This window comes from Nerophis lumbriciformis, linkage group LG28 (genome assembly GCF_033978685.3).
Source record: "Nerophis lumbriciformis linkage group LG28, RoL_Nlum_v2.1, whole genome shotgun sequence".
Classification (NCBI taxonomy): Eukaryota; Metazoa; Chordata; class Actinopteri; order Syngnathiformes; family Syngnathidae; genus Nerophis; species Nerophis lumbriciformis.
Window position 1 is genome coordinate 27,170,853 of NC_084575.2, and position 24,083 is coordinate 27,194,935.

General features: G+C 40.3%; 1 protein-coding gene across 1 annotated transcript in view; it reads left to right on the forward strand.

Moving 5' to 3' along the window:
• LOC133571017 (contactin-4-like) overlaps positions 1–24,083 on the forward strand; it is a 443,628-nt gene that overhangs the window by 247,418 nt on the left and 172,127 nt on the right. Inside the window, exons 7-8 of the mRNA XM_061923981.2 lie at positions 4,763–4,865; positions 15,012–15,196. Coding sequence (XP_061779965.1) covers positions 4,763–4,865; positions 15,012–15,196 — 288 coding nt within the window. The remainder of the gene's footprint in view (positions 1–4,762; positions 4,866–15,011; positions 15,197–24,083) is intronic.

Below are 24,083 nucleotides of genomic sequence, written 5' to 3' on the forward strand. Positions count from 1 at the left end.
CACTTTCGTCGGTGTGTTGTCGGAGGGTGTAACAACACGAACAGGGACGGATTCAAGTTGCACCAGTGGCCCAAAGATGCGAAAGTGGCAAGAAATTGGACGAAATTTGTTCAAAATACGAGGCTGTGGGGAAAGCCGATGAAATGGTCAGTCGTTTGTTCCGCACACTTTACCGACGAAAGCTATGCTACGACAGAGATGGCAAGAATGTGTGGATATCCTGCGACACTCAAAGCAGATGCTGACATCAACTCCAAAACTGGACGGATCAGCTTTCAGGAAAAGAGAGCGGATGAGGGTATGTCTACAGAATATATTAATTGATGAAAACTTTATTTGTTTATTTGTTTTACGTAAATTATTATACATAAACTGTGTTTACCAATAATTTAGCTTAAAAACATTTTTTTTTTTCAATCATTCGAGTACATTCGTGTAGTCTTGTGTAATGCAGTATTTTGTGTCTATTTAGGTATGGTTAACCTGAGTGCTGAAATTGTGGAAAAATATATGTTCTTAGCGCGCCTGAAATGGGCTGTCTGCACTCTCAAAGTGCATGTTGTTGCCAAATGTATTTCATATGCTGTAAACCTAGTTCATAGTTGTTAGTTTCCTTTAATGCCAAACAAACACATACCAATCGTTGGTTAGAAGGCGATCGCCGAATTCGTCCTCGCTTTCTCCCGTGTCGCTGGCTGTCGTGTCGTTTTCGTCGGTTTCGCTTGCATACGGTTCAAACCGATATGGCTCAATAGCTTCAGTTTCTTCTTCAATTTCGTTTTCGCTACCTGCCTCCACACTACAACCATCCGTGTCAATACATGCGTAATCTGTTGAATCGCTTAAGCCGCTGAAATCCGAGTCTGAATCCGAGCTAATGTCGCTATAACTTGCTGTTCTATGCGCCATGTTTGTTTGTGTTGGCATCACTATGTGACGTCACAGGAAAATGGACGGGTGTATATAACGATGGTTAAAATCAGGCACTTTGAAGCTTTTTTTAGGGATATTGCGTGATGGGTAACATTTTGAAAAAAACTTCGAAAAATAAAATAAGCCACTGGGAACTGATTTTTAATGGTTTTAACCCTTCTGAAATTGTGATAATGTTCCCCTTTAAAAAAAATGTAAAATAAAAAGATAATAAAAAATCAATAAAAATAAAACTAGAACAGCCAAATAGCTATTGCATCTAAAAAAAAAAGCCTTGGACAAAAAAAAACCATAGACAAGTATTTTAAGCGCCAAAAATATGACTTAAGTAGTGAAGCTGTGTTTTTATTTGCACTTTAATTTTATTGACAGTTTAGTTAAGAAACATATCTATCATTAATTTAGTTTATTTATTTTAGCACAACATTTTTTTTTTATAAGTTATATTTAGTTCGTACTTATTTTTATAAATGAACCTGAACATTTGTACATGTCAAACTACTTCCATAACCACAACACCAGGGGGAGCTCCACAAACCACGTTAAACCCAGATTCTGATCTAACAAAGGTCTTAACTCATTCTCCTTTTATGCCACGTCAATATGGAATGCACTCCCAACAGGTGTAAAAGAAAGTGCATCTCTATCCTCCTTCAAAACCGCACTAAAAGAACACCTCCAGGCAACTACAACCCTAAACTAACACCCTCCCCCCACCACATCCCACAAATAAATGATAAATGGGTTATACTTGTATAGCGCTTTTCTACCTTCAAGGTAGTGGTCAATTGTACGGAATATGTACTGTACTGTGCAATCTACTAATAAAAGTCTCAATCAATCAATCAATCAACCTAAGCCTAAGGCGGGGGTCAACAACCCGCGGCTCTCGAGCCCCATATACTGCTCTTTAGCGCCGCCCTAGTGACTCCCTGGACCTCTTTCAGAGATGTGTGAAAATGGAAAAAGATGAAGAAAAATGTTTTTATTTTATTTTTTTAAATATTTTTTGGGGGTTGTTTATTTCTTTTGAGTAACTTCTACATTTCTAAAAGGGGAGGAATGTAATAGAGTGATCTATGTTTGTCTGTTGCCATCTCCTGGTGAATGTTGGCTATAGCGTACTGGGGTTGCTTTTTGGTTGGCCAACGATTTACGTGGTGTTGCGCACCTGACGTCAAGTGCGTGAGTCTGTTCTGAAGTCTACAGTAAAGAGACGTACTTCATCCCCTGGCCTGTTTATTGCCTCCAACTCAATATATTACAACAACATTGCTGTTTACGGCAGACGAACTGCTTTACGGTAGAATAAAACATGACTGCTGTTGTTGTGTGTTGTTACCGCGCTGGGAGGACGTTAATGAAACTGCCTAACAATAAACCCACATAAGAAACCAAGAACTCGCCCTCGATCATTCTACAGTGTTTGGGCAGGCACGCTGTTTATATTGTGGGAAAGCGGACGTGAATACAGGCTGTTGACACGTCACTCAAGTCCACATGGAGCTGGAGGGGGCGTGGCTTCCAGCTCCGCCTGAATTTCGGGAGATTTTCGGGAGAAAATTTGTCCCGGGAGGTTTTCGGGAGTCTCCCGCAAAATCCGGGAGGGTCGGCAAGTATGCTTTCATATCTCTTGACAGGGTTGCAAACTGCATGTAGGCTAGATTAGTATCAGAGGTGGGTAGCAACGCGCTACATTTACTCCGTTACATCTACTTGAGTAACTTTTGGGATAAATTGTACTTCTAAGAGTAGTTTTAATGCAACATACTTTTACTTTTACTTGAGTATATTTATAGAGAAGGAACGCTACTTTTACTCCTCTACTTTTATCTACATTCAGCTCGCTACTCGCTACTAATTTTTATCGATCTGTTAATGCACGCTTTGTTTGTTTTGGTCTGTCATAGTGCCTGCGTTTCAACAAATACAGTCACTGGTGACGTTCACTCCGTTCCACCAATCAGATGCAGTCACTGGTGACGTTGGACCAATCAAACAGAGCCAGGCGGTCACATGACCTGACTTAAACAAGTTGAAAAACTTATTGGGGTGTTACCATTTAGTGGTCAATTGTACGGAATATGTACTGTACTGTGCAATCTACTAATAAAAGTTTCAATCAATCAATCAAAAGTGTGAAGGAAAAAAGACCCTTTTTTATTTTAACCGTACATCCCGTCAAAAGCCTAAAGACTGACTGCACAGTTCCTGTCTTCACAATAAAAGTGCCGCTCCATCGCGACTGCGCTTTCAAAATAAGAGTCTCCGAAAGCCAGCGCAAACAAGCTAGCAAGCTACGGAGTTTACCGCCAATGTATTTCTTGTAAAGTGTATAAAAACGAATATGGAAGCTGGACAAATAAAATGCCAAAAACCAACCACTTTCATGTGGTATTAGACAGAAAGGAGGAACTTTTTTTCTCCTCCATTTGAAAACGTGGACGTTATCATCACTACTGTCTGATTACAATCAATGCAAGTCATCAGAATCAGGTAATACACCAACTTATATTCTTGTCTTCATGAAAGAAAGGAATCTATATGTTAAACATGCATGTATATTCATTAAAACACCTTTAACATGTAAACAAAAACGGCAAAATAAATAAATATAAATTATATACTGTATATATGTGTGTGTGTATATATATATATATATATATATATATATATATATATATATATATATATATATATATATATATATATATATATATATATAAAGTTAAAGTACCAATGATTGTCACACACACACTAGGTGTGGCGAAATTATTCTCTGCATTTAACCCATCACCCTTGATCACCCCCTGGGAGGTGAGGGGAGCAGTGGGCAGCAGCGGTGGCCGCGCCCGGGAATCATTTTTGGTGATTTAACCCCCAATTCCAACCCTTGATACTGAGTGCCAAGCAGGGAGGTAATGGGTCCCATTTTTATAGTCTTTGGTATGACTCGGCCGGGGTTTGAACCCACAACCTACCGATCTCAGGGCGGACACTCTAACCACTAGGCCACTGAGTAGGTGTGTGTGTGTAGATGTATATATATATATATATATATATATATGATATGTGTGTGTATGTTACTCATCAGTTACTCAGTACTTGAGTAGTTTTTTCACAACATACTTTTTACTTTTACTCAAGTAAATATTTGGGTGACTACTCCTTACTTTTACTTGAGTAATAAATCTCTAAAGTAACAGTACTCTTACTTGAGTACAATTTCTGGCTACTCTACCCACCTCTGATTAGTATTGAATACGATTTAAAATCAAGAGTAAGATTACTAGTTCAGTGACAATATTTGAGTGGGCCCCCTGAGGTCAAAATAATGAAGAGTCTCTCTTTAGCACACACGTGGTGGGTTTCCTGTTGGTTGTTTTCTTAGAAGCACACTGAAAGAAGCCTTAACTGAGATTGGTCGTCTTTTCCCGCCCGAGAGGAACCATTTAATCAAGCAGACATGCTTTGTGGACACACTGACAGCACCTTTTTGGGACTCACTGGGAACAAATCTCTGGTTCAGAAGAGTTGACATTATCTCTAAATTGTCAAAGTCGTGTCTCATATCCGCCGTCGAGTTGACTCCTTTTTTTTTTTCTGAGAAAATGATTTTGTGACAGAGGCATGAGAAATTGGGAGGCTTTTGAAAGTGTTGTCTAGCAACAGTACGGAGATCACGGCTCGTCCGTAGCTATGTTGTCGTCTGCTTTGTCTTTGTTTTTTTCCCTACTACGCCTTGAAGTTATTAAATGTGGTGTACAAATGAAAAGGTTCTCAACCAGCTCAAATACTGATTTGCATTCCCCCCCGCCCCCCCCTGCAGGTGTGATGGGCGAGTACGAGCCAAAGATTGAAGTTCAGTTTCCAGAGGTCGTTCACGTTGCCAAAGGGTCCACTGTGAAGCTGGAATGCTTCGCGCTGGGAAAGTAAGGCAACACTTGCATCAGGCTCGGCACACTCACTTGCACATAAAAGGGACAGATATTACTAGAAAGGAAATGTTTTCTCAGGCACCCTCGGCGCTCCCTTTTTTCTTCTCCCCCTATGTTAAGCTGAAGTCCTCATGCGTTTCCAGCCAAGACAAGGTCTGGCATGGGAATGGTATAAAAACATGCAGAAATTACAAATAAGTTATATTTTAAAAAGCATTTCGTAAAACCTGAACTGGTAGTGTCAGGTTCAAACACTGATGACATCTATTAAACAAGACAAGAGGCAAAGAATTAAACAGAGACAGAATTCAATTTGGAGTCAATATTGAGGAGAGTCCATAGGTGAGGATGGGAACGTGGATCGACCGGTAAATTGAGAGCTTTGCCTTCCGGCTCAGCTCCTTCTTCACCACAACGGATCGATACAGCGTCCGCATTACTGAAGACGCCGCACCGATCCGCCTGTCGATCTCACGATCCACTCTTCCCTCACTCGTGAACAAGACTCCGAGGTACTTGAACTCCTCCACTTGGGGCAAGATCTCCTCCCCAACCCGGAGATGGCACTCCACCCTTTTCCGGGCGAGAACCATGGACTCGGACTTGGAGGTGCTGATTCTCATCCCAGTCGCTTCACACTCGGCTGCGAACCGATCCACCCTTGTGGTGAAGAAGGAGCTGAGCCGGAAGGCAAAGCTCTCAATTTACCGGTCGATCTACGTTCCCATCCTCACCTATGGTCATGAGCTTTGGGTTATGACCGAAAGGACAAGATCACGGGTACAAGCGGCCGAAATGAGTTTCCTCCGCCGGGTGGCGGGGCTCTCCCTTAGAGATAGGGTGAGAAGCTCTGCCATCCGGGGGGAGCTCAAAGTAAAGCCGCTGCTCCTCCACATCGAGAGGAGCCAGATGAGGTGGTTCGGGCATCTGGTCAGGATGCCACCCGAGCGCCTCCCTAGGGAGGTGTTTAGGGCCCGTCCGACCGGTAGGAGGCCGCGGGGAAGACCCAGGACACGTTGGGAAGACTATGTCTCCCGGCTGGCCTGGGAACGCCTCGGGGTCCCACGGGAAGAGCTGGACGAAGTGGCTGGGGAGAGGGAAGTCTGGGCTTCCCTGCTTAGGCTGCTGCCCCCGCGACCCGACCTCGGATAAGCGGAAGAAGATGGATGGATGGATGGATGGATTGAGGAGAGTCGTCTGTACACTGTACCCTTGTACAGTAGCTCAGCACGCTCTGCCAAAAGATTGCACGCCTCCTTCTTTTATTTTGGACCCTCTGTTTCTAAAGGACAAAGGTCGCAAAAAGTTCACAGAAAAGGTCGGAAACAACTCACAGAAAAGGTCAGATCAAAAAGAGTTCGTAAAATAGTTCAAAAAGAGGTCCATAAAATAGTTCAAAAAGAGTTTGTAAAATACTTCAAAGAGACGTTCGTAAAACGGTTCAAAAAGGGGAGTCTGGTCCTGCTTGCTCTCCGCTTTGAAGTCCTTGGGTTAGAACAATATCTTTCTGTTGATTACCATACATGAAAGAAAACAGAACACCTTCATTTTGCTTACACAGTGGAGATTTACGAGCCTTACTCTCGGTAGGTTTCAAAGACAGCTTTTGCCTTCTCACCAGACCCTCAAAGTTTTTGTGATAACTTAGAAACAATTATTCTAACAGGTAGAACCAGGCCGAGTTGGTTTGGTATGCTAAGCTAAAAGTTTAGTGATCAGTGTCCCCACCTGCTGTCGCGACTAATCCAACCCCGTTTTGAAGTTAAAAGTTAAAATACCACTGATAGTAACACACACACACGAGGTGTGGTGAAATTAACCTCTGCATTTGAGCCATCCCCTTGTTCCACCCCCTGGGGGGGTGAGGGGAGCAGGGAGCAGCAGCGGTGGCTGTGCTCGGGAATCATTTTGGTGATTTAACCCCCAATTCCAACCATTGATGCTGAGTGCCAATCAGGGAGGTAATGGGTCCCATGTTTATAGTCTTTGGTGTGACTCGGCCGGGGTTTGAACTCACGACCTACCACGGACACTCTAACCACAAAGCCACTGAGCAGGGTAATAAGGTAAAAATGTTGCTTAATGTCTCTTAATTTGCACCAGCACCAGATACTGTATACTACAAACCCCGTTTCCATATGAGTTGGGAAATTGTGTTAGATGTAAATATAAACGGAATACAATGATTTGCAAATCATTTTCAACCCATATTCAGTTGAATATGCTACAAAGACAACATATTTGATGTTCAAACTCATAAACATTTTTTTTTGTGTGCAAATAATCATTAACTTTAGAATTTGATGCCAGCAACACGTGACAAAGAAGTTGGGAAAGGTGGCAATAAATACTGATAAAGTTGATGAATGCTCATCAAACACTTATTTGGAACATCCCACAGGTGTGCAGGCTAATTGGGAACAGGTGGGTGCCATGATTGGGTATAAAAGTAGATTCTATGAAATTCACAAACAAGGATGGGGCAAGGGTCACCACTTTGTCAACAAATGCGTGAGCAAATTGTTGAACAGTTTAAGAAAAACCTTTCTCAACCAGCTATTGCAAGGAATTTAGGGATTTCACCATCTACGCTCCGTAATATCATCAAAGGGTTCAGAGAATCTGGAGAAATCACTGCACGTAAGCAGCTAAGCCCGTGACCTTCGATCCCTCAGGCTGTACTGCATCAACAAGCGACATCAGTGTGTAAAGGATATCACCACATGGGCTCAGGAACACTTCAGAAACCCACTGTCAGTAACTACAGTTGGTCGCTACATCTGTAAGTGCAAGTTAAAACTCCTATGCAAGGCGAAAATCGTTTATCAACAACACCTAGAAACGCCGTCGGTTTCGCTGGGCCTGAGCTCATCTAAGATGGACTGATACAAAGTGGAAAAGTGTTCTGTAGTCTGACGAGTCCACATTTCAAATTGTTTTTGTAAACTGTGGACGTCGTGTCCTCCGGACCAAAGAGGAAAAGAACCATCCGGATTGTTATAGGCGCAAAGTGTAAAAGGCAGCATGTGTGATGGTATGGGGGTGTATTAGTGCCCAAGACATGGGTAACTTACACATCTGTGAAGGCACCATTAATGCTGAAAGGTACATACAGCTTTTGGAGCAACATATGTTGCCATCCAAGCAACGTTACCATGGACACCCCTGCTTATTTCAGCAAGACATCATGCCTCGTCGGTGTGTTGTCGGAGGGTGTAACAACACGAACAGGGACGGATTCAAGTTGCACCAGTGGCCCAAAGATGCGAAAGTGGCAAGAAATTGGACGAAATTTGTTCAAAATACGAGGGTGTGGGGAAAGCCGACGAAAATGGTCAGTCGTTTGTTCCGCACACTTTACCGACGAAAGCTATGCTACGACAGAGATGGCAAGAATGTGTGGATATCCTGCGACACTCAAAGCAGATGCATTTCCAACGATAAAGTCAAAGAAATCTGCCGCCAGACCCCCATTGAATCTGCCGGAGTGTGTGAGCAATTCAGGGACAAAGGACCTCGGTAGCACGGCAAGCAATGGCGGCAGTTTGTTCCCGCAGACGAGCGAGCTAAACCCCCTGGATGTCTTGGCTCACACCGTCCCTTATGCCACCGAAGATGATCAAGAGAGGAATATCGACCCTAGCTTCCCTGGCCTGCTGACATCAACTCAAAAACTGGACAGATCAGCTTTCAGGAAAAGAGAGCGGATGAGGGTATGTCTACAGAATATATTAATTGATGAAAACTTTATTCATTACTCGCGGTTTTACGTAAATTATTATACATAAACTGTGTTTACCAATAATTTAGCTTAAAAACATTACAACACTTAAAAACAAACACATACCAATCGTTGGTTAGAAGGCGATCGCCGAATTCGTCCTCGCTTTCTCCCGTGTCGCTGGCTGTCGTGTCGTTTTCGTCGGTTTCGCTTGCATACGGTTCAAACCGATATGGCTCAATAGCTTCAGTTTCTTCTTCAATTTCGCTTAAGCCGCTGAAATCCGAGTCTAAATCCGAGCTAATGTCGCTACCTTGCTGTTCTATCCGCCATGTTTGTTTGTATTGGCATCACTGTGTGATGTCACAGGAAAATGGACGGGTGTATATAACGATGGTTAAAATCAGGCACTTTGAAGCTTTTTTTAGGGATATTGCATTCCCCTGTAATTCACTCCCTGTGAATTATCATCACCATGACAACCAAGGACAAAAACTGCCAATTGATTGCCTTTTTACGTTAAATACGAGACGGCGCGGCCAACGGACCCCCACATATGTTATACCGCCGGAAATGTCTCACTCGTGCCTGTGGCAGTACTTTAAGTTGGCAACATTTTGTGTTACCATGGTGACTGTCAGAATAATTGTATCTAAGTTATCACAAATTTTGAGTTTCAATGAGTTCCCGGCGAGCAGACAAAAGCTTTCTTTGATCTTACCAATTAAAAGGCTTGTAAAACTCCACTGTGTAGGATGGGAAGCGACATGAAGGTGTCGGTTTCTTTGATGTATTGTAATCCACAGGAAGATTTTGTCTTGACCCGAGATCGACAAAGCGGAGAGGAAGCACCTTTTCTTTGAACTGTTTTGTGACCAAAGGCAGCGGCTGTTTACGACCCCCGTCCCTTTAGAAACAGCTGTTACCATGTAATTAGGGAAAGTCCAAATAAAAGAGGAGGCGTACAATGTTTCGTCAGAGCGGGGTGGGACACTGTACAGGTCTACGCATTTCTCCTCATTGAGCCAAATTTAATTCGGTCTCTGTTTAATTCCTTGCTTCTTGTCTTGTTTAATAGATGTCATCAGTGTTTGAACCTGACAGTGACGCTATTAACGAATTATATAAAAAAAAAAAAAAGGAGCCAATTGAATGGGTACATACCCTTTTAATGGACCATTGCTCTGAGACGAACATCAAAAAGACAAGATTATCTCCTCTTGTAGCTCAGCCATACTTTGGGATCTGATGTCGTTGTGACTTGTGCAGCCCTTTGAGACACTTGTGATTTAGGGCTATATAAATACACTTTGATTGATTGATTGATGGGTAAAATTTTGAAAAAAACTTCGAAAAATAAAATAAGCCACTGGGAACTGATTTTTAATGGTTTTAACCCTTCTGAAATTGTGATAATGTGCCCCTTTAAACTTTCTTGATTGAATTCAAGGAACTTTATTATTGAATCTTCACAGTTATATTAATATAATAATCATATTTATGACTTATCTGTATAAATTACATATTTAAATGGCAAAAATAAAATGAGTTAAACTTTACAAAAGCCAAGGGGTCGCCCTTTCTTTTTTTTTTAAATACCCCTTCTTACACCTTCACCTTTTTACTGTGCAGACTTTTGTCCAACAGCAAAAATACCAAGTGAACCACACCAAAGTGCACACACAGTATAGATATTTTTGGACTTGACCTGAGTAACGAATCACAAGTGTGAGCGCAGACTCGGATCTGAACGTTTGTCATAATATGATTAAAGTTAAAACGTTTGACTTTTACTCACTGGGGTCTGACGTAAATCCTGCAGTTTTAAAATATTCAGCAGGGGGACCTTATAAGCCCTTAAACCTTTTGTATGACCATAATGTTAGTGTGACCAAGGACACTTTGATCCTGAAGAAGCCTTAAATGTTGTCTTCCTCCCCGCATTCTATTTCAACCAAATCACAAATGCCCCTTTTAAGTACAAATTTTGTAAAATATTAACCATAAAATTACAAAATATCAAGGGACCTTGAGTTAATTGTGTTGTTGCTAATATAGCAATAATGGTATGAACTCTGTGAAGTGTAGTATTACTTTAAGAAATGAAACTTCTGCATTCATTGCGGAAATAATTATGATTCCAGCTTGATTATTGATCAGAACACCTGTAAAATGCTCCGATGTACCGTGAATCCCTGCATATTCGCAATTCAGTATTGTCAACACCACTAATTCAACTTTTTAAAAATGTTTTTGTGTCATGACCTGTTGTGTGTTTGTTATAGTTCTCCTATGTTTAAGTCTAATTCTGTTTCAGCGCACTTTCCTTTGTTTACGTTTGATTGCTAGGTGCGCTGAATTTACACACCGGTTTCTGTTTCGTGATCAGTGTCCCCACCTGCTGTCGCAACTAATCCAACCCTGTTTTATACCCGTCTCGCCGTTTACTCGGTGCAGGTACAAATAGAGAGCCCCCCGTTGACTCCATTATTGTGAGCGGACTTTTTATTTATTTATATATTTATTTATTTACGACGTATAAAGGAAAAATATATGTGTACTTATGCTGTAGTAATTTATAAATATGTGATAAGATGGAAATATCAGCATAACATTACCACGTACTAATAATACAGCATAAATTACATGTAAATTTGAGGTTTAAATGGCTAAGTCTTACAATTCACAGGAAGGGGTTTCTCAATTACTTGTGTTTATTTGCGACTAGCCGGGATCTATTATAAACTTTAATGTATACCATACTGTATATTTAATATAAATATATTTTGATAGTAAAGCATTTCACATATTTTAAAAAAGCGGTCCTGTATTCCTGCTCTGGAGTTTCATGTCTCTCTCCTTGAGTCCAGTGCAGCATGAACAATAGTTAGCTCTCGGTTATCAATGCTAAAAATACTTATAATAACAACATTATTAATATTTGGTTGATATTCAGGTCACGAGATGTAAACAAAGTATTGATTGCGGGTTTTGAATGGTTATTTAGAGAGTTTTGTTGGCAAAATAGAGAGCACAGCCCCTATTGACTCCATTATTGTGAGCGATCTTTTTATTTATTTACGACTTAGGATGCATGATAAAAGAAAAATATATGTGTACCTATTCTGTAGTAATTTATAAATGTGTGATAAGATGGAAATATCAGCATAAACATTACCTCGTAGTAATATTACAGCATAAATGACATGTGCAGCATAAACTACAGTTAGCTCTCTGTTATCAATGCTAAAAATACTTACTCTGCGTTAGCACTTATAATAACAACATTATTAATATTTGGTTGATATTCACGTCACGAGATGTAAATAAAGTATTGTTTGCGGGTTTTGAATGGTTATTTAAAGAGTTTTGTGGGCAAAATAGAGAGCCCCTATTGACTCCATTATTGTGAGCGGACTTTTTATGTAGTTATTTATCTACGACTTAAAAGAAAAACATATGTGCACCTATTCTGTAGTAATTTATAAATATGTGATAAGATGGAAATATCAGCATAAACATTACCACGTACTAATAATACAGCATAAATTACATGTTAATTTGAGGTTTAAATGGCTAAGTCTTACAATTCACAGGAAGGGGTTTCTCAATTACTTGTGTTTATTTGCGACTAGCCGGGATCTATTATAAACTTTAATGTATACCATACTGTATATTTAATATAAATATATTTTGATAGTAAAGCATTTCACATATTTTAAAAAAGAGGTCCTGTATTCTTGCTCTGGAGTTTCATGTCTCTCTCCTTGAGTCCAGTGCAGCATAAACTATAGTTAGCTCTCGGTTATCAATGCTAAAAATACTTATAATAACAACATTATTAATATTTGGTTGATATTCAGGTCACGAGATGTAAACAAAGTATTGATTGCGGGTTTTGAATGGTTATTTAGAGAGTTTTGTGGGCAAAATAGAGAGCAGAGCCCCTATTGACTCCATTATTGTGAGCGATCTTTTTATTTATTTACGACTTAGGATGCATGATAAAAGAAAAATATATGTGTACCTTTTCTGTAGTAATTTATAAATGTGTGATAAGATGGAAATATCAGCATAAACATTACCTCGTAGTAATATTACAGCATAAATGACATGTGCAGCATAAACTACAGTTAGCTCTCAGTTATCAATGCTAAAAATACTTAGTCTGCTTTTGCACTTATAATAACAACATTACTAATATTTGGTTATTATTCAGGTCACGGGATGTAAATAAAGTATTGTTTGCTCGTTTTGAATGGTTATTTAGAGAATTTTGTGGGCAAAATAGAGAGCCCCTATTGACTCCATTATTGTGAGCGGACTTTTTATTTAGTTATTTATTTACGACTTAAAAGAAAAACATATGTGCACCTATTCTGTAGTAATTTATAAATATGTGATAAGATGGAAATATCAGCATAAACATTACCTCGTAGTAATAATACAACATAAATTACATGTTGATTTGAGGTTTAAATGGCTAAGTCTTACAATTCACAGGAAGGGGTTTCTCAATTACTTGTGTTTATTTGCGACTAGCCGGGATCTATTATAAACTTTAATGTATACCATACTGTATATTTAATATAAATATATTTTGATAGTAAAGCATTTCACATATTTTAAAAAAGCGGTCCTGTATTCTTGCTCTGGAGTTTCATGTCTCTCTCCTTGAGTCCAGTGCAGCATAAACTATAGTTAGCTCTCGGTTATCAATGCTAAAAATACTTATAATAACAACATTATTAATATTTGGTTGATATTCAGGTCACGAGATGTAAATAAAGTATTGATTGCGGGTTTTGAATGGTTATTTAGAAAGTTTTGTTGGCAAAATAGAGAGCAGAGCCCCTATTGACTCCATTATTGTGAGCGATCTTTTTATGTATTTACGACTTAGGATGCATGATAAAAGAAAAATATATGTGTACCTATTCTTTAGTAATTTATAAATATGTGATAAGATGGAAATACCAGCATAAACATTACCTCGTAGTAATATTACAGCATAAATGACATGTGCAGCATAAACTACAGTTAGCTCTCAGTTATCAATGCTAAAAATACTTAGTCTGCGTTTGCACTTATAATAACAACATTACTAATATTTGGTTAATATTCAGGTCACGAGATGTAAATAAAGTATTGTTTGCGGGTTTTGAATGGTTATTTAGAGAGTTTTGTGGGCAAAATAGAGAGCCCCTATTGACTCCATTATTGTGAACAGACTTTTTATTTATTTATTTATTTAAGGACTTAGAATGCATAATAAAAGAAAAATACATGTGTACCTATTCTGTAGTAATTTATAAATATGTGATAAGATGGAAATATTAGCATAAACTATACCTCGTAGTAATAATACAACATAAATTACATGTTGATTTGAGGTTTAAATGGCTAAGTGTTGCACTTCACAGGAAGGGGTTTCTCAATTACTTGTGTTTATTTGCGACTAGCCGGGGTCTATTATAAACTTTAATGTATACCATACTGTATATTTCATATAAATATATTTTGATAGTAAAGCATTTCACAGCGGACCTGCATTCCCGCTCTGGAGTTTTCATGTCTTAACCCTTGTGTGGTGTTCGGGTCTCTGGGACCCGTTTTAATTTTTTACTAAAAGAAAAATGATACAAATAATTCATTTTTCAAACTGAGACTCACTGACTTTGGCTCATTTTCTGTGAAGAACATATATCAGAATACATATTTAATGAACACACTCCATGCACCCCCCCTTACACATTTCTATTACATATAAGATGTCCGGGTCCATTGGACCCGGGGCTAATAGAAGTGTGGAAATTGATGTTCTGTGTACCACACACACACACACACACACACAGCAGGCCTAGACAGGAGGAGGACAGAGTGTTGGTACACAGAGCATCAGAAGGTCAAATGTGCGAGAAAATGAGAGCAGACAGTGTTGACAAACAAAGTTGCAACCTTGTGTGGGAACCACAGGTGCAGAAACACAAAAGAAGAATCCCTGTGGGATGCAGAAACTGGCAGAGAAGTTTTCCGTGCAACGTTCATATTGTTGTTACTCAGCCAGCGTTTGTGGGTCTGATGGACCCGTTGCATTTTGTGTCTTTTAATGCCTCACAATCAAACACTTTTATGTTAAAATACTGAACAGATGCTCATTGGGATAAGGTAAACATCTGTGAGGCATTAAAAGCCACAAAATGCAACGGGTCCATCAGACCCACAAACGCTGGCTGTGTAACAACAATATGAACATTACACAAGGGTTAAAATGTACTAAAAGTAGTGGCTGGCAATTTGTTATTCTCGCTTTCATCACTTTGCTTTATGCTTTTAGGGGATTTATAAAAATAAATTTAAAAAAAAGAACAATATTGAAAAAAAGTTAACTATACGAAATGCTTGTATTTTGTCCCTAGCCCTGTGCCTTCCATTAGCTGGAGAAAAGTGGACGCCACACCTTTCCCGAGGAAGGTGGACATGAGGAAAGCGAGCGGCGTTCTGGAAATCCCTTACTTCCAACAGGAGGATGCTGGCACGTACGAGTGTGTGGCTGAGAATTCCAGGGGAATGAACACAGTGAAAGGAAAGCTCTCGTTCTATGGTAAGTTCTCTGGCGTCCCAATGGTCCGTAAATATTTAACCTGTGCACACCACGTCCTGGGAACCAGTGTCCTCTGCAGTGGACATTGTTTTTTTCCGTAAACGAGCGATTTCTTTCCGTAATTTGTGACTCTGACAAAAGATATGAACCAAAAGGACGCTGGTTCTCAGGATGATATCCCTATCCGTATCTGTTTGGCTGCGTCTGCAGAAAACGTGGAGACTCGGGTGTGTCACGAGTGTGGCTTTCATGAGAAGAGTTTCGTTTTAACCGACCATCAAAATGATTAAAGACTGTCAACCATGATGCCTCTAATATTTTAATCCAGATTAAAAGGGTTTATGGGGATGACGCCCAGCCCTTGCGCCCGACCTTGTTGGTGAGCTTTGTATTGGGTTCCACCAGATGGCCACATGGCTGACGTCCTTCCAACTTCACCGGAGATCAGAGCTTTTAAAATGCTCTATACGGAGACCAGTGGCACATATGTCAGGGACCTAATCTGCCCCACGGCATCTGGATTGATAGGGAGGGTGTGGGGGGGTCAGTGGATCCACTCTTGTTGCCAGTTGACCACTCAGACATGTAGGCAGTATCATACCTGTTATCATAGTTTTATTAGTGATGCTCCCAGTGCAGGAAACATATTCTAATATGTATTCTCAGGAAATGGACTCTTATTCAAGCGGCCTTCATCATTTTATGCTCTCAGACTTACAAAACCCAAAACCAGTGAAGTTGGCACGTTGTGTAAATCGTAAATAAAATCCTTTTCAACCTATATTCAATTGAATAGACTGCAAAGGCAAGATATTTAACGTTCGAACTGTAAAAGTTTTTTAACCAGCTATTGCAAGGAATTTAGGGATTTCACCATCTACGGTCCGTAATATCATCAAAGGGTTCAGAGAATCTGGAATAATCACTGCATGTAAGCAGCAAGGCTGAAAACCAACATTGAATGCCCGTGACCTTCGATCCCCCAGGCGGTACTGCTTGTCACGTTCAAACACAGGACATCTATTAAACAAGACAAAAGGCAAGGAATCCAACAGAGACAGAATTCAATTTGGACTCAATTGAGGAGAGACATGCGTCAACCTGTAACCTCTTACAGTGTCTTAGCACGCTCTGACGAAGAAGGTTTTCGTCTCCTCTTTTAATTCAGATGTTCCATGTTCACGCACCAACACATGTCACAGCAGGAATGGTAAGTGTGTAAAAGAGTCATTGTTTTCGGTCGCTTTGAAGTCCAAGAAGAGGATTTCTCGGGCTTGGGCTCTTCCTGGATCCAGCTGGGGCAGGTGTTGGAGGACAATGGATAACCCCTCCCGTCTCCTGACCACAGTGACTTCAAGAGGGCAGCGGGTCGTAAACAGCGTTGACCTCGGTCACCAAACAGTTGGAAGAGAGTTTGTGAAATACTTCAAAGAGAGTTCGTTTAACATTTCAAAGAGAGTTCCTCCGGAAGTTGAGCAGATCCTGCCATCTGTCCGTGTTGAAATCACAGTGGCGTTTCACGAGCATTCTTCCTCTTGTTAGGCCTCGAAAGACAGCATTCATAATACAACATTTCTTTTGTGATAACTTACAAACAATTATTCCAAAACTGCTTCAAAAACCGACATCAGTGTGTAAAGGATATCACCACATGGGCTCAGGAACACTTCAGAAACCCACTGTCAGTAACTACAGTTTGTCGCTACATCTGTAAGTGCAAGTTAAAACTCTACTATGCAAAGCAAAAGCGATTTATCAACAACACCCAGAAACGCCGCCGGCTTCTCTGGGCGCAAGCTCATCGAAGATGGACTGATACAAAGTGGAAAAGTGTTCTTTGGTCTGACAAGTCCACATTTCAAATTGTTTTTGGAAACTTGTGTCCTCCGGAACAAAGAGGAAAAGAACCATCCGGATTGTTATAAGCGCAAAGTTCATAAGCCAGCATCTGTGATGGTATGGGGGTGTATTAGTGCCCAAGGCATGGGTACCTTACACATCTGTGAAGGCACCATTAATGCTGAAAGGTACATACAGGTTTTGGAGCAACATATGTAGCCATCCAAGCAACGTTATCATGGACGCCCCTGCTTATTTCAGCAAGACAATGCCAAGCCACGTGTTACAACAGTGTGGCTTCATAGTAAAGACTGGCCTTCCTGTAGTCCAGACCTGTCTCCCGTTGAAAATGTGTGCCGCAATATGAAGCCTAAAATACGACAGAGACCCCGGACTGTTGAACAACTTAAGGGGCCGGTATATCTATTTTTAGGAACAATACAAAACCTCACAATAATGTCTGATTGAATGCTAAAAACGTTATGACAGACCGCTTTAAAAAACGTAATGGAATTTTAAATTTTTCTATAAACGATAAAACACTGAATATTGACTTAATATGAACGTCACACCCCCTTTCGATCGACATATTTTACAATCAAGTGAAACGCAACACAAATAACAGTGAAATATGAACGCGAAGGGTACAAAATAAACCCACCGACAATCTGATATATCTGATGTATCACTAAGCTTTAGAACTTTGTTGTGAAAATCTCCTGTGGAAACGCTTCCCGCCCACACTGCTTGGTGTCTCGTCTGAGCTGCTGTGACGTAGATTACAATAGTAACTAATTAGATTACCATTGTAACTATTTAGATTACCATAGTAACTGGTATATCATCCCAAAGCGCAGATTCCAACCATTGAAATACTTAGTATAGTTGAAGACTTACGGTCATTAGAGAACATCACTGCACATCATAATGGCAGCTACATTTTCCATCTTAAAGATCTAAAAAAAATTATTTGGGAATGTCCGGCGGGCCAGATTGAAAAGCTCAACGGGCCGCATGTGGCCCCCGGGCCTTAATTTGCCCAGATCTCACTTAAACTGTACATCAAGCAAGAATGGGAAAGAATTCCACCTGAAAAGCTTCAGATATTGGTCTTTTACATACAGATAATGTGTCGTGAGACATGCAAATAGGACATAAGTAAAGGGAATTAAATGAGCTCAAATATACCGTATTTTTCAGAGTATAAGTCGCACCGGAGTATAAGTCTCACCTGCCGAAAATGCATAACAAAGAAGGAAAAAAACATATATAAGTCGCACTGGAGCCCGGCCAAACTATGAAAAAAACTGCGACTTATAGTCCGAAAAATACGGTACCTACAAACGAGGCATACAGTTAGCCTAAATAGCATGTTAGCATCGATTAACTCGCAGTCGTGGATTGACCAAATATGCCTGATAAACACTCCAGCAAATCAATAAAATCTACAAAGCTCACCTTTGTGCATTCACACACAGCATAAAACGTTTGGTGGACAAAATGAGACAAAGAAGGAGTGGCATAAAACACGTCTTTCTGTGGCAGCGTTGGAGAAAGTTGTACATGTAAACAAACTGCGATGAAATTAGTAGGACAAAACGGTGCTTGCCAAATACTGTCATCAGTGAAGCATGTTTAATTAGGAAGGTTTGTGTCATGTTTGTCCTCCTACAGAAAATACTGTGTATTAAAATAAAAAATATATATTTTTCTTCATCTTTTTCCATTTCTAAAAGAGGTCCAGGGAGCCACTAGGGCGGCGCTAAAGAGCTGCAAAATTTTCTGTTTTTTTTTTTGTTTTGTTTTTTCTCAGTGTACATGAATGAATGTGTGTGTTGCTGGACCCGACTTGGACATTATCTGGACTGGACCTGGTTTTAAAAAAAAAAAAACTTTAAACAAAGCTAATTTCATTTACAACCAGGTCTGGTGAAGATAAGGTCCTTTCTTTCCTTTTTTTTTTTTTTTTTTATAGATAAGATAAATAAATATTTTCTTGGATAAAGAGGAAAGTAAAACAATATAAAAATAATTACATAAGGGAGAAAAAAAAAAAAAAAAAAAGTAATTAAATTAAAATGTTAGTGGACCAGCAGCACAAACAATCAAGTGTGCTTCAGGGACTGTGTTGTGTCCCTTGCAGAAGTGTTGTCCATGTTGTGGGAACCAGAATATTGGTAGCAGAAAGAAACAACCCCTTTTGTGTGAGTGGGTGTGAATGGGGGAGGAAGGGTTTTTTTTTTTTTTGGGTTGATGCACTAGTTCAGGGGTCGGCAACCCGCGGCTCTTTAGCGCCGCCCTAGTGGCTCTCTGGAGCTTTTTCAAAAATGTATGAAAAATGGAAAAAGTTGAGGGGAAAAAAAAAAAGTTTTGTTTTAATATGGTTTCTGTAGGAGGACAAACATGACACAAACCTCCCTAATTGTTATACAGCACACTGTTTATATTAAACATGCTTCACTGATTCGAGTATTTGGCGAGTGCCGTTTTGTCCTACTCATTTTTGCAGTCCTTGAACTCACCTTAGTTTGTTTACATCTATATCTTTCTGCGACTTTCTAGGACGTGTTTTATGCCACTTCTTTTTCTGTCTCATGTTGTCCACCAAACTTTTAACGTTGTGCATGAATCCACAAAGGTGAGTTTTGTTGATGTTATTGACTTGCAGTGTTGGGACTAACGCGTTACAAAGTAACGCGTTACTGTAACGCCGTTAGTTTCGGCGGTAACTAGTAATCTAACGCGTTATTTTTTTATATTCAGTAACTCAGTTACCGTTACTACATGATGCGTTACTGCGTTATTTTACGTTACTTTTTATGTAGTATAAAGTGTGTTTTATCGGAGCGCTGCGTTCTGATTCTTCTTGTGTCACAAGCCGGAGAAGAGAGAGAGACATGCGCTCTGTGTGGGTGTCTGAGTGTGAGTGTGGGGACCGAGGGGGGGGGGGGGGGGGGGCGTGTCTGATCATGGCGGAGCCTGAAGTCGAGTTTGCTAACATGGAGATATTTTCACTACTTTTCTTTTGTCGTGCACAAAGAAAATAACATTTTAGTTAAATGTAAATTGTGCTTTGGATCAAAGATGCCATCTACTGCCCAAAACAGCAATTCAAATCTGCTGAAACAAGCTACATAGCAACATGCTTCGACGAAGCTAGTAAAGAGAGACAGAGACTCTGATGCCACTTCACCTCCACCACCACCACCATTCACCGCTGAAGGTACACACTCTGTCAATCAATGTTCCCTCTAATTGTTCATGTGTGAGCAAACGCAAAAAGTCCCTGAGCATTGAGTGGAGTCCATGTGAGCAACTTTAGACGTGCACACTGTGGCTACACCAGCAGCACACCTGTCCCAAACCTCACTAAATAACAACTTACATCTCCATCCATCCATCCATTTCCTACCGCTTGTCCCTTTCGGGGTCGCTGGAGCCTATCTCAGCTGCATTCGGGCGGAAGGCAGGGTACACCCTGGACAAGTCCCCACCTCATCACAGGGCCAACACAGATAGACAGACAACATTCTCTTATTATTATAATCAAATGACAGCAGTCATTTCCATTTCTAATGTAAGTGTTTAGGCCCACTTATAATGACAATAACAAAAAATATTGTTTTTCATGAACTGTGTACTTGTATTGTTTGTCTGGGTGGAGGTCCTGCTTTAGTTCCCATTAAAACATTCACATGTTGCACAATGAGATGTAAGCAGGGGATCATGTGTACATTCCTGCAACTTCCTGTTTGTAAAAAATATATTTTTATTAGTATTTATTTAATATACTAACAGCATTTAATGATTAATATTTATAAATTAAGATTCCTAATAAATGACACTAGAATAAGCACACATTTGATTGGTAAATCATAGTGTAACGACCTGGAATGACACTTTATGTGTGGTGTTGGAGTTGTCCGACTTTTTGTGTGGCTGTAAACGCATCACTGGCTAAGTGCCATATGTGCAAGTGTTGGCGCACGTGAGAGAGCGAGCGGCTGCTGTTGATATAACAAAGTTGCTTTTGGTCTGGTTTGTACTGCAGAAAATGACCAGTTTTGCTAGATATCATTTTTTTTACTAATGTTTTGGTGATGTGTTTATGGCCGACAGTAAAGAGTTTTGCTCAGTAAAGTGATGGATGGAATTCATGTCTTCAAAGCGTCTCGACAGACGTTACAATATTTGAACAATGATGACGAAAACGGTTTTCTCTGTCGTGTCCGTGTCGTGTCGAAAATTGTTATGCGCTTATTTTTTTATTTGATTTTGTGCGTGGCATAGATTTGCCGTGCGCAGAGGACGCTTGAGCAGTGCGCAATTGCACATGCGCGCTCCTGAGAGGGAACGTTGCTGTCAATTCTCTTATATACTCTTTCATTCTAGACTTCTAGAGTGTTTGATTATCACATCACTCTAAATGTATAGACTATAAAGTTCACAAACATAAAGAGGGATCCTAGTGGGCCAGGCCAATCTTTCCTTATCTCTAAACTAAAACTGGGGAAATGTGTAGTGTTCTGGGCTTCAGACATGATTTTGTATAAGAATTACTTGAGGAAGAAAATGCCTGGTTAGACTTTGTGTATGTAGTGTGTGCCTTTCTTGCGCTTTACATCTATGCTGTTATTATGCTGTTTGTTACTTATGTATGTTATGTTGCAGCTATTTAAAATAGTTTTGTCAATTTGTTCTGGCCAGAAACAAATTGGTCTTTGTAGCATATCTTTGTCTTTGTGTGTTGTATGTAGACCACATGGCTTAGCAGAGTTGAGTGATGCAAATGCATGTCAAGTTGATCAACAGATTGTATTATTCTCCACTACAATAACAGTACTGAAATGAAGGCTAAAAGGGCATTAATTGGAGCTTTAAAAAAAAAAGAAAAAAGAAGTAACTAAATAGTTACTTTTCACAGTAACGCATTACTTTTTGGTGTAAGTAACTGAGTTAGTAACTGAGTTACTTTTGAAATGAAGTAACTAGTAACTGTAACTAGTTACTGCTTTTCAGTAACTAACCCAACACTGTTGACTTGTGTGGAGTGCTAATCGGACATATTTGGTCACTGCGTGACTGCGAGCTAATCGATGCTAACATGCTATTTGGGCTAGCTATATGTACATATTGCATAATTATGCCTCATTTGTAGCTATATTTGAGGTCATTTAGTTTCCTTTAAGTCATATTAATTCAATGTATATCTCATGACACACTAGCTGTATGTAATATGGCTTTTAATTTTTTTTGCGGCTCCAGACAGATTTGTTTTTGTATTTTTGGTCCAATAAGGCTCTTTCAACATTTTGGTTTGCCGACCCCTGCACTAGTTGAAAGTGTATCGTGTGTTTTTTTTTCTATGTTGATTTAATAAAAATAAAATTGATATTGTAAGTATTTCATTTAATAAATACCAGCTGTTTGGTTGTAACGTACATCTTAGTTGTGGTTTTCATTACCTTAGAGGTGTTTTAATCGCTAATCAGTAGCATGTCTATGGCAAATCTAATGTCAATTAGCGTCAAGCTAGCACATTTTGAAAAGTTGAGTCTTATCTTACTTTTAAAGGGGAATTGCACTTTTTTTTAATTTTGCCCATTGTTCACAATCATTCTGAAAGACAAAACGATAATGTATTTTTTTTATGTATTGTAACTCATAAATAAACGCAAAAAAAAGTGTGCTTACAGCGGAGTCAATAGGAGGTCCTCTATTCCGCCCATAAAACTCGATAAATAACCATCCAAAAACCGCCATCAATATCCCATTTACATTTTGTCTTGAATATTAACCAACTATTAGTGATATTGTTATTATAAGCACTAACACAGACAAACTATTTACAGAAGCTTGTGTGGCTGTGTTGACATCATCGGCTGGTGAGCTGCTTTCTTGAATCAGAGCTTGTGGGAGTTTATTTTAGATCATAAATAATTCCTCTCACCTTAATCGTAGAAAGATGAAGACATAATACGACAAGTTGGTACACTGTGACAACCAATTTAGACCCGCACATGGCAAGAAAGACACAAAAACGCTTGGTTTCACTCCCTTTTCTTCGTGAGGATTATGAGTCATTCTTCATCTAAACGGGAATTTAAAGTAACAGTAGAGTGGAAAAACATGTTGCCTCTATATTGAAACTATTATGATTTACCATTCACCGTGTATGGTGAGGATGGTGTTCTGCTGACCTCGACTGCGGATGTTGTGGATCGGTGGAGGGAATACTTCGAAGACCTCCTCAATCCCACCAACACGTCTTCCTATGAGGAAGCAGTGCCTGGGGAGTCTGTGGTGGGCTCTCCTATTTCTGGGGCTGAGGTTGCTGAGGTAGTTAAAAAGCTCCTCGGTGGCAAGGCCCCGGGGGTAGATGAGATCCGCCCGGAGTTCCTTAAGGCTCTGGATGCTGTGGGGCTGTCTTGGTTGACAAGACTCTGCAGCATCGCGTGGACGTCGGGGGCGGTGCCTCTGGACTGGCAGACCGGGGTGGTGGTTCCTCTCTTTAAGAAGGGGAACCGGAGGGTGTGTTCTAACTATCGTGGGATCACACTCCTCAGCCTTCCCGGTAAGGTCTATTCAGGTGTACTGGAGAGGAGGCTACGCCGGATAGTCGAACCTCGGATTCAGGAGGAACAGTGTGGTTTTCGTCCTGGTCGTGGAACTGTGGACCAGCTCTATACTCTCGGCAGGGTCCTTGAGGGTGCTTGGGAGTTTGCCCAACCAGTCTACATGTGTTTTGTGGACTTGGAGAAGGCATTCGACCGTGTCCCTCGGGAAGTCCTGTGGGGAGTGCTCAGAGAGTACGGGGTATCGGACTGTCTGATTGTGGCAGTCCGCTCCCTGTATGATCAGTGCCAGAGCTTGGTCCGCATTGCCGGTAGTAAGTCGGACACGTTTCCAGTGAGGGTTGGACTCCGCCAAGGCTGCCCTTTGTCACCGATTCTGTTCATAACTTTTATGGACAGAATTTCTAGGCGCAGTCAAGGCGTTGAGGGGATCTGGTTTGGTGGCTGAAGGATTAGGTCTCTGCTTTTTGCAG